General features: G+C 44.7%; 1 protein-coding gene across 8 annotated transcripts in view; it reads left to right on the forward strand.

Moving 5' to 3' along the window:
- The window catches only part of LOC133509598 (regulating synaptic membrane exocytosis protein 1-like), a 123321-nt gene that overhangs the window by 40025 nt on the left and 66354 nt on the right, over positions 1-16942 (forward strand). For 7 of the 8 annotated variants that reach the window (XM_061836785.1, XM_061836787.1, XM_061836789.1 and 4 more), the window contains exons 5-6: positions 13716-13984; positions 14412-15088. In XM_061836785.1, the coding sequence (XP_061692769.1) occupies positions 13716-13984; positions 14412-15088 (946 nt within the window). Of the gene's footprint in view, positions 1-13715; positions 13985-14411; positions 15089-16942 lie in introns of those variants that run through there. The other variant, XM_061836791.1, reaches the window with a different exon arrangement.

Here is a 16942-nt window from a genome sequence, read left to right on the forward strand (position 1 = left end):
TTGTGGCTTTCCCTGTGTTCCCATGAGTTTTCATTCATTTAATTTCTCATCTCAAAGACCTGCTTATCAGGTTAAATCAGTTCTCACTCATGGATAAGGATGAGCAGTAGAGAAAACTGATGGATTGATTACTTACATTGACCAAATTTATATTGATGGTCTTAAACTACTGTCATGAATGGGACTCGGGGGCGGACCCAATGCACGACTCACGTGACAGGCAAGCAGTAAGGAGAAAGTCTTTATACGTTCCAGAGTCGGTAACCGGGGAGTCAGTCAGCACAAACAGCAGGAACAGGAGCGACAGGCTTACAGGGTATGTTGGGAGACAGGCGTTGGTCGGTACAAGGGAGGTTGGCATCAGTAATGCGGAGGTGCGGGAACGAGGCATGTGAGGCGACAATATGACGAAGACCAGTCGTCCACTGAGTCCTATAAGTACCAGGGTTAATCAGCGGAGATGAGACGCAGGTGTGCGCCTCCTGATCATCATCGGTCTTCTGGGACACGGCCAGCCAGGACTGTAATGGCAGGGCACCACCAACACCCCCCCCCCCTTAACGGCCGGCTCTAGACGGCCCAGGAGCTTCAGGATGGGCCGCGTGGAAGTCACTAATGAGGTGGGTCAACAATGAAGCGGGAGGGGATCCAGGAACGCTCCTCCGGACCATGCCCCTCCCAATCCTCCAGGTATTGGACCCCACTGCCTCTGCGACGAGAAGACAGCAGATGGCGCACCGAGTACACAGGCCCACCGTCTACCATGTGGGGAGGCGGAGGAGGCTCGACTGGAGGGACCAGTGGTGACGAACAGGTTGGACGGAGCCTGCTCACATGGAAGGTGGGGTGGACCCTCATCCACCTGGGGAGTTTTAATGAGACGGCGACAGGGTTGATGACCTTGCTGATGAGGAACGGATCAACGAACTTGGGAGCAAGCTTCCGCGATTCCGTCCGCAGCGAATGATCCTTTGTGGACAACCACAAACGTCCCACCTTGAACACTGGTGCCCTTCTCCTCTTGAGGTCCGCTGCGGACTTGTAGGAGCTGCCCATGCGCGCTTGCAGCGTCTCACCACCGCCAGAGCGGAGCGCACCACAGAGTCTGTGGCCATCGATGGAAATAAAGAGGGAGGATAACCATGCACTACGTGAAAAGGAGCCATACCTGTGGAGGTGGAGGGCAGGGGGTTGTGAGCATACTCCACCCATCAGAGGTGCTAGCTCCATGTGCTGTGGTCACGAGCCGTCAAGCAGCGTAGGCCGGTTTCCTGGTCTTGGTTAATCCTATTCGTCTGGCCGTTGGAGTCTGGCCGTAGCCCCAATGAGGGTGCAGAACTCCTTCCAAAAATGGGAAACGAACTATGGACTCCTGTCTTAGACGATGTCCACCAGCAGCCCATGGTAGCGGACGACCTCATCCAGCAGCAGCTGGGCCGTTTGGTTGGCGGACAGATCTTCGGGGCCGGCACGAAATGGACCATCTTGGAGAAACGGTCGACGACGGAGAGCACCACCATGTTCCCCTGGAAAGGATGTAGCCCAGTGACGAAATCCACGGAGATATGTGAACAGGGAAGCGAGGTAATCGGCAGCGGACGCAACTCCCCCATTGGTCGCAGGCGGCAAGTCTTGTTGGCCATCCATACCGGGCAGGCATTGACGTAATCCCTCATGTCCCTACCCAGGTTTGGCTACCAGAACCGCTGCTCGACGACAGAGCATGTCTTGGTCATACCCGGGTGGCAGACCGTCTTGTTGGTGTGCGCCCAGTCGATGACGTCCCCCCCCGGACAATGAACAAGCAGCCAGTAGGACATCTGGCTGAACCTGGAGCATCTCTCAAGGCCTCCTTCACTCTTGTCTCGATTGCCCATGTGAACCCGGACAGGCCTACGGAAGGATTGGGACGCTTGCTTGATCCCCCTCGTAGCTTGCTGTTCTACGAGCCTGGGTGGAAGGACAAAGTGAAGTGGAAACGTGTAAAAAAGAGTGCCCACCTGGCCTGGCGGGCATTGAGCCACTTCGCGGTCCTCAGATATTCCAAGTTTTTATGTTCGGCGAGAACCACAAACGGCACTTGCGACCCCTCCAGCCATTGTCGCCACTCCTCCATCACTGTCTTGCCCGCCTGCACTTCGCGGGCACCCACGTCCTAGTTACGCTCAGCTGGGGTCAGTCTTTTTGAAAGGAAGACCTACGGGTGAATCCTACCATCCTTTGCGCACCTCCGGGATAGAACCGCTCCTTTCCCAGAGTCCGATGCGTCCACCTCGACCACAAACTGCCGGTCCGGGTCCGGCATCATGAGGTTCGACGCGGCGGTAAAGCTTGGCTTAAGCCTGTCAATGGCCTCCTGACAGGTCCTGGTCCACTCAAAGGTGTTGCGGGGTGATGTGAGAGCGTGCAGAGGGGCTGCAATGGAACTGAAGTTCCGGATGAACTTATGATACATGATCCTCTGCATGTCCTTCCGACAAGAGGGAGTGGGCCATTGAGGGACCGCGTCGATCTTCCCGGGATCCATTCAAATCTCCCCTTCTGCCAGGATGAACCCCAGAAAAGACATGGAGGCTCGGTGGAACTCGCACTTCTCCACGTTAACGTTCACCTGATGCTGCAGCAGCTGCTGAAGCACCTCCCTGAGATGTCTGATGTGGGAGGTCAGGTCTGAGGAAAAAATCAGGATGTCGTCGAGGTACACAAAAACATTTCTATTCAGCTTTTCCTGGAGCACATCATGAATAAAGTTCTAGAAAACAGCAACTGCGTTTGTCAACCCAAACGGCATCACCAAATACTCGTAATGGCCCGTGGGGGTATTAAATGCCCTCTTCCATTCATCCCCCTCCCAGATCCGTACCAGATGATATGCATTCCGTAGGTCCAGCTTGGTGAAGATCCGGGCCCCCTGAAGCAGTTCGAACGCAGTCGCTATCAGGGGAAGAGGGTACCTGTTCTTTACGGTGATGTCGTTGAGTCCTCTGTAGTCGATGCAGGGCCATAGCGAAGTGTCCTTCTTTTTTACGAAGAAGAACCCTGCACCAGCTGGGGAGGAAGCCGGACGAATGAGCCCTGCCTCCAGTGACTCCTCAACATATTTCTTCATGGCCTGGTGCTCCGGCCCCATCAAAGAAAACAATCTCCCTCGAGGAGGTGAGTTGCCGGGCAGGAGCTCAATGGCGCAGTCATAAGGGCGGTGCGGCGGCAAGGATCTAGCTTTTGTTTCCGAAAACACCTCCTTGAGGTCCAGATAACAGGGGGACACCACGTTACCTGGCTCTTTAAATTCCACGGCTTTGACTTGAATCCCCGCCTCCTCATGAGCAACGAAACACCGCTTGCAGCAATCTTCGCCCCACGCCCTGATTTGGCCCGTGGTCCAGTCAATATGCGGGTTGTGCTCCTTGAGCCACGGACTCCACAGGATGATATCGCTGCTCCGCGAGTTGAAGAGTTGGAAGCTAATTCGTTCTGTGTGGGCATCTGGAAATACAATCCCTAAGGTTTGCGTGCGGAGCGTCACTCGACAGAGGAATTTCCCGTTCGCAGCGTAAGCATTGCGTAACCGCTGCGTCAGAAAGGTAGCCACGCCCAACGCCTCGACCACGCAGGGGTTGATCAAATTCGCGTCTGAGCCAGAGTCGGTAACCGGGGAGTCAGTCACCGCAAACAGGAGGAACAGGAGCGACAAGCTTACAGGGTAGGTCGGGAGACAGGCGTTGGTCGGTACACGGGAGGTTGGCGTCAGGAATGCGGAAATGCGGGAATGAGGCATGCGAGGCGACAATCTGGCAGAGACCAGTCGTCCACTGAGTCTTATAAGTAGCAGGGAGCTGAGGCACAGGTGTCCGCCTCCTAATCATCGTCGGTCTCCTGGGCCATGCCCAGCCAGGGCTGGAACGGCAGGGACATGACAACTACCACTAACATGCAAACAGAATAATTACATGCGCTTGTTTTGATTTCATTGAATGTGTGATGAAAGCATGTAATGTTGAAAAAAAAATGTGTGCATGCTTATTTCTTTTCAAATTCATGAATACAGTGAAGAAAATAAGTATTTGAACACCCTGCTATATTGCAAGTTTTCCCACTTAGAAATCATGGAGGGGTCTGAAATTTTTATCGTAGGTGCATGTCCACTGTGAGAGAGATAATCAAAAAACAGAAATTCATAGTTTTCCTTTGGTCTTTGAATAATGACACAGTATTTAATCTATTGTAGATCATGAAGATCACAATATACATTTTCAAGTGATTTTTTAGATAACTAGAATGTTTTTTGTAGACGACCGGTTGAGCACATCTGCCTCATAGTTCTTCTGGTTCAAGTACGGCTGCGCCTTTGTAGAGTTTGCATGTTCTCCCTGTGTCTGTGTGGGTTTTCACTGGATATTCCTTTTTCCTCACACATCCCAAAAACATGTGACTAAATTCCCCATAGGTGTGAATTTGAGTGTAAATGCTCCACTGAACCAGGGCTCACCAAAAATATATTGAATTGCTTAATTCCTGTTACCATTCCTGGTTATTAAAACCCATTTAAAATATGTCGATCTGGCAGACATTCAACACTCCGGCGTCTTAAAACACCATGGAGGATGTTTTCACCAAAGATATAATGTCCCACGTGACCCAGTGTGCCTGTGTGTGTGTGTGTATGCGTGTGCGTGCGTGCGCGTGTAGGTGAGTGTGTGTATTTTTGAGCACACGCTTTCCCTGGTGGTGCTGGGCTGTTTGGCAGGATAAATATAGCAGCAGCGTTGGTGTAAAGCTGTTTTCTCCTCAGTTTTTGTAACTTTAATCTGAAGCAATCTGGAGGAGGGAGAAGGGACATAGAAGGAGGTGAGAGAGAGCATCAGTGGAGGGAGAGGATGGGGAAAAGGGGTAGTGGGTACGGCAAACGGCAGAGTGTTTTATTTTAGCTCTCTTTAAATAGTCATTGGGGAGTGTTCTGGAGTAATGAGAACCCTGGTGGCTGGAGAAGATGGACCGACTCTAACCTCCCATCTCACTCCTCCTCCATCCTCTGTGTGTTTCTGTAATTCACGGCCAGCCACACTTCCTCTGTCACTGAATGTGACGTAAACCCGGGCCTATGACTACGATGCTACACGCTGCAGGGCTTTCGTTCGTGCAGCACTTCCTCTTTTACACAATGATTCATCATATCTATTCTGGGTTGGAATCACAACCGTCATCAATATCAACTGTCAGTGGTGTAACTTGTAGTTGATCTGTCACCTTTTCCTTTGTAAATGAAATGAGTGTCTAAACTGTATAACGTCAGATATTAAAAATACATGCCCCTCAAAATCCCTCATAACTGACATATTTCAAACTGTAATTTACAATTGTAGAACATACTGTATGCAATTTTCTGAAACTACTGCCAAGGCTTAAACCGCCAGTGTAGACTCAATGCAGACAATACTGACTTGTCTTTCAAAATGTTGGCATTTGTTTATTTACCACTGGTCATAAATAATTGTGTGACATGTAATGATAATCTGTCGAATAGAACATTTTATTTAAAAAAACAAATTTTTCCATAACATAAAAATGCAACAACCGTGGAAAACACAGTTCAAGTTATGGTAAAAAAAATAATGTGGAAAAAAAATCTGCATTCCTCCTTTATTTTCTTTTTCAGTTTTTCAGGTGTTTTTTCAAGGACTTTCATTAGGCAGATTGTTAGCAACTTGACACAAAGTATGAACTTTTAAGCATCAATGTTGGCTGAAGTTGCTTTGTCATCTGTATTAAGACGGTCACAATCACGTTTTTTAATCATCCCAAACAAATCTCATTCGTGTTGCTTGGTTTATTGTCTTCTGAATAAAACACATAACTGACTTAAAACAATGTTATGCACTTGACATAGCATACCTGTCATTGTTTTTGTAATGAGAGGTTTTAATATTTTGATTTTAGTTTTGTATTTTTTTGTGTCTGTTATATCTTTGGGTTACAGACTTTTTGCAAGTTTCTCTTTTTCCCGATTTTATAAAAAAAATATACTGTAATCCTTAACTCAAACTATAATATTTTATGAGCCGCCCTCTTGATACTTGATTGATGAGGGGGGGCTCTCCACTCTGCATTAGTAGTATACTAGAGGATTGATAAGTTCACATCTTCTTTTTCTTTCAGCTTGTCACGATTCGGCGTCGCCACAGCATGTCATCTTTTTCCATCTCAGCCTATCTCGTGCATCTTCCTCTCTAACACCCATAGTCTTCATGTTCTCCCTCACCACATCCATCAACCTTTTCTTTAGTCTTCCTCTCGCTCTTTTTCGTGGCAGCTCCATCCTCAGCACCCTTCTACCAATATACTCACTCTCTCGCCTCTGGATATGTCCAAACCATCGGAGTCTGCTCTCTCTTACCTTGTCTCCAAAACATCCAACTTTGGCTGTCCCTCTAATGAGCTCATTTCTAATCCTATCCAACCTGCTCACTTCGAAGAAGAACCTCAACATCTTCATTTCTGCTACCTCAAGTTCTTCCTGTTGTTTCTTCAGTGCCACCGTCTCTAATCCGTACATCATGGCCGGCCTCACCACTGTTTTATAGACTTTGCCCTTCATCCTGGCGGAGACTCTCTGTCACATAGAACACCAGACAACTTCCGTCAACTGTTCCACCCCGCTTGGACCCGTTTCTTCACTTCCTTACCACACTCTCCAATCCTCTGTATTGTTGACCCCAAGTATTTGAAGTTGTCCATCCTTGTTATCTCTTCTCCCTGGAGCTGCACTCTTCCCCCACCGCCCTCTCATTCATGCACATATACTCTGTTTTACTTCGGCTAATCTTCATTCTTCTCCTTTCCAGTGCATGCTTCCATCTTTCTAATTGTTCCTCCACCTGCTCCTTGCTTTCACTGCAGATCACAATATCATCTGTCAACATCATGGTCCAAGGGGAATCCAGTCTAACCTCATCTGTCAGCCTATCCATTACTACCACAAACAGGAAGGGACTCAGAGCGGATCCCTGATGCAGTCCCACCTCCACCTTAAATTCTTCTGACACACCTATGGCACATGTCACCGATGTTCTGCTGTTCTCATGCATTTCCTGTACTATTCTAACATATTTCTTCGCCACACCTGACTTGTGCATGCAGTACCACAGTTCCTCTCTTGCTACTCTGAAATAGGCTTTCTTTAGGTCTACAAAGACCCAAAGTAGCTCCTTCTGACCTTCTCTGTACTTTTCAATGAGCATTCTCAAAGCAAATAATGCATCTGCGGTTCTCTTTCTAGGCATGAAACCGTACTGTTGCTCAATGATGCTTACTTCTGACCTGAGTCAAGCCTCCACTACTCTTTCCCATAACTTCATTGTGTGACTCATCATCTGTATTCCTCTGTAGTTTCCACAGTTCTGAACATCACCTTTGTTCTTAAAAATGGGAACTACTACACGTTTCCTCCATTCTTCTGGTATCTTCTCTCCTGCTAGTATTCTATTGAATAAGTTGCTCAAAAACTCCACAGCCACCTCTCCAAATTGCTTCCATACCTCCAATGTTATGTAATCAGGACCAACTATCCTTCCATTTTTCATTCCGTTCCGTGCGTTTCTAACTTCCCCCTTCCTAATCATTGCCACTTCCTGGTTACTCATGCTTGCGTCTTCTACTCTTCCTCCTCTCCCATTTTCTTCATTCTCAAAGTATTCTTTCCATCTACTTAGCACACTCCTGCTGTCAGTCAATATATTTCCATTGCTATCCTTAATCACTTTTAGTTGCTCCACATCCTTCCCGTCTATATCTCTCTATCTGGGCAACCTGTAGAGATCCTTTTCTCATTCTTTCGTATCCAACCTCGTGTACATGTCGTCATTTGCCTCTTGTTTAGCCTTCGCCACCTCTACCTTTGCCCCACGTCACATCTCAATATACTTCTTTTGCCTCTCCTCAGTCCTCTCTGTGTCCCACTTCTTCTTTGCTAATCTATTTCCTTGAATGACTTCCTGTATTTTGGGGTTCCACCACAAAGTTTACTTCTCCCCTTTCCTACCAGAAGAGACCCCAAGACTCCTGCCTGCCTCTCTGAAAACCTTGGCAGTAGTATTCCAGTCTTCTGGGAGCTCTTCCTGTCCGTCTCGGGTAGGGATGCCCAGACTTTTTTTTACCCCAAGATCTACTTTTCAAGCAGCCAGCCTCTCACAAGCTACCTAGGGGGGATGATGATGATATGATGATGATGCTCCCAATGTTATATTATCAATGTTATGTGATATATAATATTATATATATAAATATATATTTAAAATACAGAATTAGCTTTTTGTGCGCTGTATTGTCTGTGCTTTCATCATGGATCAGGTTGTGCCAAGGTTGAATTTTAAAATTACACACCATCTCATCCTCCACTTTCCACTTTGGCTTCAGACCAGACCTTTCCTACTTGGAAAAGAGAAAATTTTGTCCAGTTGAACCACTTTTTCTTCGATTATTCATATACTCATAAAGTCATTGCATCTTAAAACAAAACATATATTTTGTAACTTTCTCCATTAATATTGAAAGTAAACATCTGCAGCATGTCAAGCTCGTCTTTGCTCTACGTTGCCCAGAATGTGTTGGTAACTCAAGCAGCGGTGGTGGACGCTGTCATTATAAAACACATTGATGGGCTGCGTAAGTACTGTAACATTTGTAAATATGAGTGTACATCTTTAAGAGCGGGGATGGGGGACGTCTGTTAGGCAAACTAGGAAAAAGAAAGTGTGGCGGAGCAGAGATCGTTAGTGAAAGTTCCGTGTGCTGCCCAAAAGAAACTAGTGGCGTCTTTTCATTTTTTACAGTGCATATGTGAATTGTGCCATTGGATGTAACAACCAGTCATCCATCACTCATTGAATCACATTGCTAAATGCCACAAACTAAATTGCTGTATGTTATGCTTCCAATTTGCATTGGACTTTTTTTTTGTGCGCAACGCAGAATATCTGGGAAGAGATTGCATCAGCGGTGCACAATTGCGCACGCGCGCAGTAACGAGGGAACAATAACTGACGTGTATTCTTATCATTATGGTTTTTTTTTAGCAAACCATCCCGCGATCGAGCAAGACTGCCTTTGACGCATTGAGCACCCCTGGTCTAGACTCTGTCTTTCTGAAAGGCCACACAACATTCTTCCTTTCTCAACTTCCACCACCTGATTCTCTGCTCTACCTTTGCCTTCTTAATCTTCCTACCCGCTACCAGAGTCATCCTACACACCGCCATCCTATGCTGTCGAGCAGTACTCTCCCCCACCACTATCTTATAGTCAGTAAACTCCTTCACATTATATCATCTACACAAAATATAATCCCCCCTCGTGCTTCTCCCTCCGCTCTTGTAGGTCACTCTATGTTCCTGTCTCTTCTGGAAATAAGTGTTCACCACTGCCAATGCCATCCTTTTTGCGAAGTCCACCACCATATGACCCTAAAAGTTCCTTTGCTGGGTGCTATACTTAACTATCACTTCTTCATCGCCCCTGTTTCCTTCGCCAACTTTTCCATTGAAATCTGCACCAGTCACAACTCTCTCTCTGATTGGGATGCTCAGGACAACTTCGTCTAGTTCCTTCCAGAATTTCTCTCTCAACTTGATGTCACATCCAACCTGTGGGGCATAGCCGCTAATCACATTGTACATAATACCCTCAAATTCAAATTTCATCGTCATCACTCGATCTGATACTCTTTTCACCTCCAATACATTCTTGGCCAGCTCTTTAAAATAACCCTCACTCCTTTTCTCTTCCCATCTGTTCCATGGTAAAATAAATTAAACCCCGCTCCTAAACTTCTAGCCTTACTCCCTTTCCACTTGCTCTCTTGGATGCACAATATAGCCTTACTACCTTTCCACCTGCTCGCTTGGATACAGAGTATATCAACCTTTCTCCTAATTATCATGTCAACTAACTCCTGAGCTTTTCCTGTCATAGTCCCAACATTCAAGGTCCCTACACACAGCTGTAGGGTCTGTGCATTCCTCTTCTTCTTCTGAAAGCCACTTTTCTCCTCTCTTTTGCCTTCAACCTACATTATCGGAATTTCTAACTACGCCTTGCAAATTAACAGTGCCGGGAGCGGGCATATTTAGCCCGTGCCACGACCTATCCATTCTGGAATTCGTTTGATGAATGCTCATATATGTTTGGCACAGTTTTACGTCGCATGCCCTTCCTGACGCAACCCCCTGCACTTATCCAGGCTTGGGACCGGCCTACAGGTCGCACAACATTGTGTTTCCCAAAGGGCTGCACATAGCCAAAAAAGCAATCAAATAAACAAAGTCAACACATAAGGTACACAATTCACACACAACCTAATCTATGTTAAAATTAAAGTCCAAATAGAAGAAGTCAAATCAACAAAAACAAAGCATACTCCCTAGTCTATGTTAAAGTAAAAGTTAAAAGGGTATGTGGGTAAGAAGGTTCGAGTATGAAAAAAAAATGTAAAGGATATGTAGATTTAAAGGATATGGGGATGAAAGAGATTCAAACCAATGGCTCTCACTCCAGTAGTTGGAGGTTGAGTCGCCTCACGATCCTCATTGTACAAGTTGTGTAGGTTGAACAAGATTATACAGTTACTCACGTTCGATGCTTCTTCAACAGCAACGGTTTGATCACAAATGTGTCTCATTATTACCCAGCAAAGCAAAGGTAGTCTGGGCCGAGGCGCAAGTTTAAGTCGGCCTTTCTACTTGTCTAACTTCCACACTGCTTCTACTCACGGACCTCGTTGTATATGATACAAAGTTTTTGCAGGTCTTGTAAGTACTAGTGATTGATGTTTTCCTCCTCGGCAAATGTTTGATTACTGATGCATCAGGTTGTTATCAAGCTAGGCTAGGCTAAGGTAGTCCGCACTGTTTCAAACGCGAACAAATACGGCTCCAATTTGGGTACAAAGATTTCACAGATGATGATTCTTAAACCATTGAAGTCGTCACCAGGGGCGTCCCACGTTGAGTATTGTCAACATTCGGTCCAAATTCAGCAGGATTTATTTATCATACGATTGGGTTTGCCAGAGCCTCCTCGTTTTCTCTGCCATAAGGTCGGGGACCGGAAGCAGAGAGGGTTGATAAGCACTACATTATATGCACTACACAAAAATAACAAGTTATTCTGTTCAGGATGATAGGGAGCTTGAGCCAATCCTTGCTAACTCTGGCCAAATGGCAGACAGCACCCTGCATTTGTTGCCACTCACTGAGCAAATATCATTTCATATCATTCGCCTGTCACTGAGTGGGAAGGGAACCCACACTGCCTGCACCAAAGTCAAGCAAATATACCACTGTGAACAAAAAGTTACTTTCCTTTCAAATACAAACATCACTCCTTAAAATCCAGCTACTCAAATGTAAACAGGCAAGTCTTGTCAAGCCACATGTTTAAAGTCATAGTTCCTGTAAGTCGAGTCTCATGAATGTCTTATTGAGTCTTTCATAGGTTTGACCTAAACCACTCCCAAGTCATAAAAATGTTGACATAAGTCGGGCTTCAGTTAAGGTATGTGACTCAAATATCTATAATAATACAGTGAAGAAAATAAGAATTTGGACACCCTGCTATATTGCAAATTCTCCCACTTAGAAATCATGAATGGGTCTGAAATGTTTATTGTATGTGCATGTCCACTGTGAGGGAGATAATCTAAAATCCAGAAATCACAATGTATGATTTTTTTACCAATTTATTTGTGTGATACAGCTGCAAATAAGAATTTGAACACCTGAGAAAACCAATGTTAATATTTGGTCCACTAGCCTTTGTTTGCAATTACATTAGGTCAAACGTTTCCTGTTGTTGTTCACCAGGTTTGCACACACTGCGGGAGGGATTTTGGCCTACTGCTCCACACAGATCTTCTCTAGATCAAACAGGTTTCGGGCTGTCGCTGAGAAACAGGGAGTTTCAGCTCCCTCCAAAAATTTTCTGTGGGGATTAGGTCTGGAGACAGGCTCGGCCATGCCAGAACCTTGATATGCTTCTAATGCAGCCACTCCTTGGTTTTCCTGGCTGTGTGCTTCGGATCATTGTCATGTTGAAAGACCCAGCCACGACCCACCTTCAGTGCTCTGACTGATGAAAAGAGATTGTTCCCCAAAATCTCACAATACGTGGCCGCGGTCATCCTCTCCTTAATACAGTGCAGTGCGTCACCTTTCCCATGTGCATAAAAACACCCCAAAGCATGATGCTACCACCCCCATGCTTCACAGTAGGGAGGGTGTTCTTGGGATGGAACTCATCATTCGTCTTCCTCCAAACATGGTTAGTGGAATTATGACCAAAAAGTTCAATTTTGGTCTTATCTGACCACAACACTTTCTCCCATAAATCCTCTGTATCATCCAAATGGTCATTGCCAAACTTAAGACGGACCTTGACATGTGCTGGTTTAAGCAGCGTAACCTTCCTTGCTATGTATGATTTCAAATCATGACGTCTTAGTGTCTTGTAGTGTGTAGTGTAGGTCAAATAATGGAGTGCAGAGTCCAAAGCAAAAATAGTAAAGCACCATTTAGTTATTATGCTGTACAGAAATGGAATAAGTTGCCAACAGAGGTGAGGTCCGCACCAATAGTGTGTTTTAAAATACAGATTCAAACTCTTTTTTTTTTCTCATGTTTATGGAAGATTCAGTATTTCAACTTTTCAGTTAGATTTCTTGCACTGTACACTGTTTTAATTGTACTTCTATTTTCATTTATTTTTTATTATAGGGTTGATTCTCTCTTTTAAATGTTTTATTTCCATCCATCCATCCATTTTCTACTGCTTCTCTGGGTCAGGTCGCGGGGGAAGTAGCTTCAGCAGGGATACCCAGACTTCCTTTTCCCCAGCTACTTCTTCCAGCTCTTCCGGAGGGATCCCGAGACATTCCCAGGGCAGTCGAGGGACACAGTCTCTCCAGTACGTCCTGGGTTGTTCCCGGGGTTTCTTTCCAGTGGGACATGCGTCCGGGAGGCATCCGGATCAGATGCCCCAGCCACCTCATCTGGCTCCTCTCAGTGCGGGGGAGCAACAGCTTAACACTGAGCCCCTCCCAGATGACCGAGGGAGAGCCCGGACACCCTGCGGAGGACAATCATTTCGGCTGCTTGTATCCGGGATCTTGTTCTTTCGTTTGTATTTAAATGCTTTTTATCATGTTAAGCACATTGAGTTACCTTGTGTATGAAATGTGCTCTACAAATAAATTTGCTTTGCTTTTTGAAATGACAATTTGTACAATATGAATTAATGATATAGGATATGAACAGAGTGGGGCACATGAACGTCATTATGTCGCACAAAAAGATACAGTCTCATGCGTTTTAGAATACTTCCACTTTTCAGTGGTATTTCTTGCATGGAAAGCTGTTTTGATTGTACTTTTTATTTTCAAATGTTTATATTTTTGCATTTGAATGCTTTTAATCATGTAAAGTGCATTGATTTACCTTATTTTTTAAATATGCTATACAAATATATTTGCTTTGGTCTGCTTTGCTTTGCTTAGTGTCCATTGTTAAATGTGACCGAGTCCATTTTCCAGAAACCCTGTCAAGGAAAAGCACCATCGTTAGTGGACGTATATAACCCTAGGTTATATTTTAGTTATGTTAAGCTCATGGGAAACAACATCTCACCACCATTTTTGTGTAATCTCTAAATTTGACTTATTTTTGTAGGTCATCTGGGTTTGTAATAACTGCCGAAAACAACAAGAGATACTGACCAAGCCAGGGGAATGGTTCATCAGTTCATCAGGAAAGCCCACTGGTCTAGGTTCAGCAATCAGTGAGCCATCTGTGTGCCAAACCACTGGTAATAAGAAGCTCCGATCTCACTCCCAAGCCCCTCCTGGCTCCACAACATCCTTCGACCCCAACACAGCCACTGCACCTGGGAGCACAGCTGGAACAGACATCCGGTCACGAAGTGAACCACCAAGAGACACGTACGTTTTGTAACCAAACTGCATTTAAAACCAACAACGATGCCAAATGTCACCAATTAATGACGAACGTAACACTAAATTGGCATTTGTTACTACTCTCAACGTATCATTACATTTTATATGGTGTATATTTAAGTAAATGTAGTTATTATAACAAATACATTTACGTTTCAATTTGGTTGGGAATTTGGGCCTCTCAATATCCATAAAGAAGGTCCCTGTAATTTTCCCTTATTAGTGACATTGCTTCCTTTTCTGTGATTGTCTATGAAGCAATGCATGAACAATTAATGCTTGAACACGTATAAAATAGGAGTAGCTCTACTGCAGGAATAACAGTTAGTTATGAGTCTTACAAAACCCCAAAAATGGTATTCTATTCACAATTTTATTCTCTTGATCTCCACCCACAAATTTATTCCACTAGGAGAAATGGAAGAGGCGCTGGAGGAACTGGAACTGGAGAGCGCAGGTCAGGTCAACCCGTGTTGCAGACACAGGTTTCCATGGATCGAGACCTGCGTGGTGAATCCAGGGAACACAGGGGTAGCCGCCGAGTCACAAAAGGACGTTCTTTAGAGATTGATCCAGTGGGAGGAAGTAGTGGGGTGAAAAGGACACAAGAGGGGGGCTACCCGCACATGGCCCACAGTGGTCAAGCAGGGCCAGTACCATCTGGAAGCCGGGACCATTTTGTGAAAGTGCAAGGCTGTGCAACTGGAATGATGCTGGAGGTGAGGGATGCTGTAATGTCTGGACAAAGTACTGTTGGTGGACTGTGTGAACACACCCTTGAGCAACAAGACCCCTCCCCTCACTTCAGAGAACCTCTGAGCTCAGGGCCTGGATCAGCCCCTGGTCAGGGGCCCGTAGTGAGACGAACCAAAAGGAACAAGACTGACACCATGTTACGCAATGATTCACTCAGCTCAGATCAATCCGAGTCCTTGCGTCCACCACCACCCAGACCCTACAAATCAAAGCGAGGGCCTGGGGCAGGAGGCAAGAGGCAGACCAGTGTCAGCAGTTCAGAGGAGGAGTGTGGGACCACGCCTGAATACAGTAGTTGTGAAGATGCTGAAATCGAAAGTGTTAGTGAGAGAGGTGAGATTCACTAATCTGTGCCATCTTTCCATCCATCACACAAAATATGAGCAAGGGCAATGTTGAAAAATATGTAGTGTGATGCATACAACATCATGAGTTGGGATTAAGTGTCTATAAATGTAAGGACGAAACAGCAATCTCAGAAAGTAATCAATAATGAGAGATAAGTAGGAGTAGAAGTGGGTTATATGTGCAAAAGGAAAAAAAAACACGTTTATTTTACGATTATGATAATTTGACGATATCCTAAATGAAAAAGGGTAAACCTCTCCTAAATTCCCAGGACATTTATTGATAGTGTTTCAGAACATCTCGTTTATTTTGTAAAGTGCTTCATACATTTACAGCAAAACAATGCACAAGTATATTGTCCAGCAATATGTAACAATCAGTAACTTCAAGTTACATCCAGGCTGCATACGGGAGTCTATGCCAAATCAGGTCTGCACAATAGTACTTTGGTTAAGATTTTGTAACAAAATTAAAAACAATAGAAATAACATCAAGGCAGCACAGTGGTGCAGGTGTAGAGCATTGGTCTAACAGTCCTGAGGATCAGGGTTCAAATTCCGGCCCTGCCTGTGTGGATCTTGTGTGTTCTCCTCGTGCTTGCGTGGGTTTTCTCCGGGGACTCCAGTTTCATCCCACATCCCAAAACTATTCATTAATTCAATTCAAGACTCTAACTTGCCCCCAGGCGTGATTGTGAGTGCGACTGTTGTCTGTCTCTATGTGCCCTGCGATTGGCTGGCAACCAGTTCAGGGTGTACCCTGCCTGATGATAGCTGGGATTGGCTTCAGCACACCCGTGTGCCTCGTGAGGATAAATGCCCCAAAAAAGATCGATGCCTGGATAACATCAACGTAAATGTAAGCCTAATAAATATTTTTTTGACTAAATAGCTATGTTTGTCAGTATAGTACACACTGGCATGCATATTTGGTTAGAACACTGCAGAAAGAAATGTAACTGATGTTATTCTTTATGTCTTGCCAAAGTTTAGTTGTTTTGTCATATGGTACGCATTTGCTAAAGTTTTCTGAGCGTGTTTTTTCTGTGTTTGTGAATTATCTTTTCAATGTCAACGTTTTATGTATTCCTCATACTCAGGGTTGCGAGGGTTACTTAGAATTGTATTCCGATACACTTACTAGTTACTGTAATTTCTCATCTTTAGTGTGCCTTTGCACCCCCCCTCAAAAAAAAATTGAAAAGTCACAGTCAAAGGTATAAGGCAAAATGAAAAAAAAAACTCACATTTTCTAAATATGTTCCACCATCTATAGATTAGGAAAAAGATGTACACATTCATTCCAATATGTCACCACCCCCTAGAGATTATGGAAAAGTTGTACACTTTCATTCTTGTATCCCACCTACAGTTTATGAAAAAAGTGTAGCCTGCACTTTCATTCAAACATGACGGATATGCAAGACTGCATAGAGTAATATTCAAAATATTGCATTCGAATGTAGCTAACCAGATTAATCCATGTTTTAGTACATAATTTATTGCTACATGTCAAACAAGTTACCAGTAGTAATTATTTTGTACAAACATTTTTGTTTCTAGGATTTACCAATTCTTTGAATCACTAAACTAATATTTAGTTGTATGACCACAGTTTTTTGTTTTTTTTTATAACTGCTTCACATCTGTGTCGCATGTAGTCAATCAACTTGTGACACTTTTCAGCTGGTATTCCCGTCCAAGATTCCGGAACGACATGTATTTACAGTTCTTGTTTTTTCTTCAGAAACAGCATTTTTGACGTCATGTCTCTCATTCCATTTTTCTCTCCCTTGTGAACAAGACCCCAAGATACTTGAATTCCTCCACTTGGTGCTCA

The sequence above is a fragment of the Syngnathoides biaculeatus genome, chromosome 12, assembly GCF_019802595.1.
Source record: "Syngnathoides biaculeatus isolate LvHL_M chromosome 12, ASM1980259v1, whole genome shotgun sequence".
In the NCBI taxonomy this organism is placed as follows: Eukaryota; Metazoa; Chordata; class Actinopteri; order Syngnathiformes; family Syngnathidae; genus Syngnathoides; species Syngnathoides biaculeatus.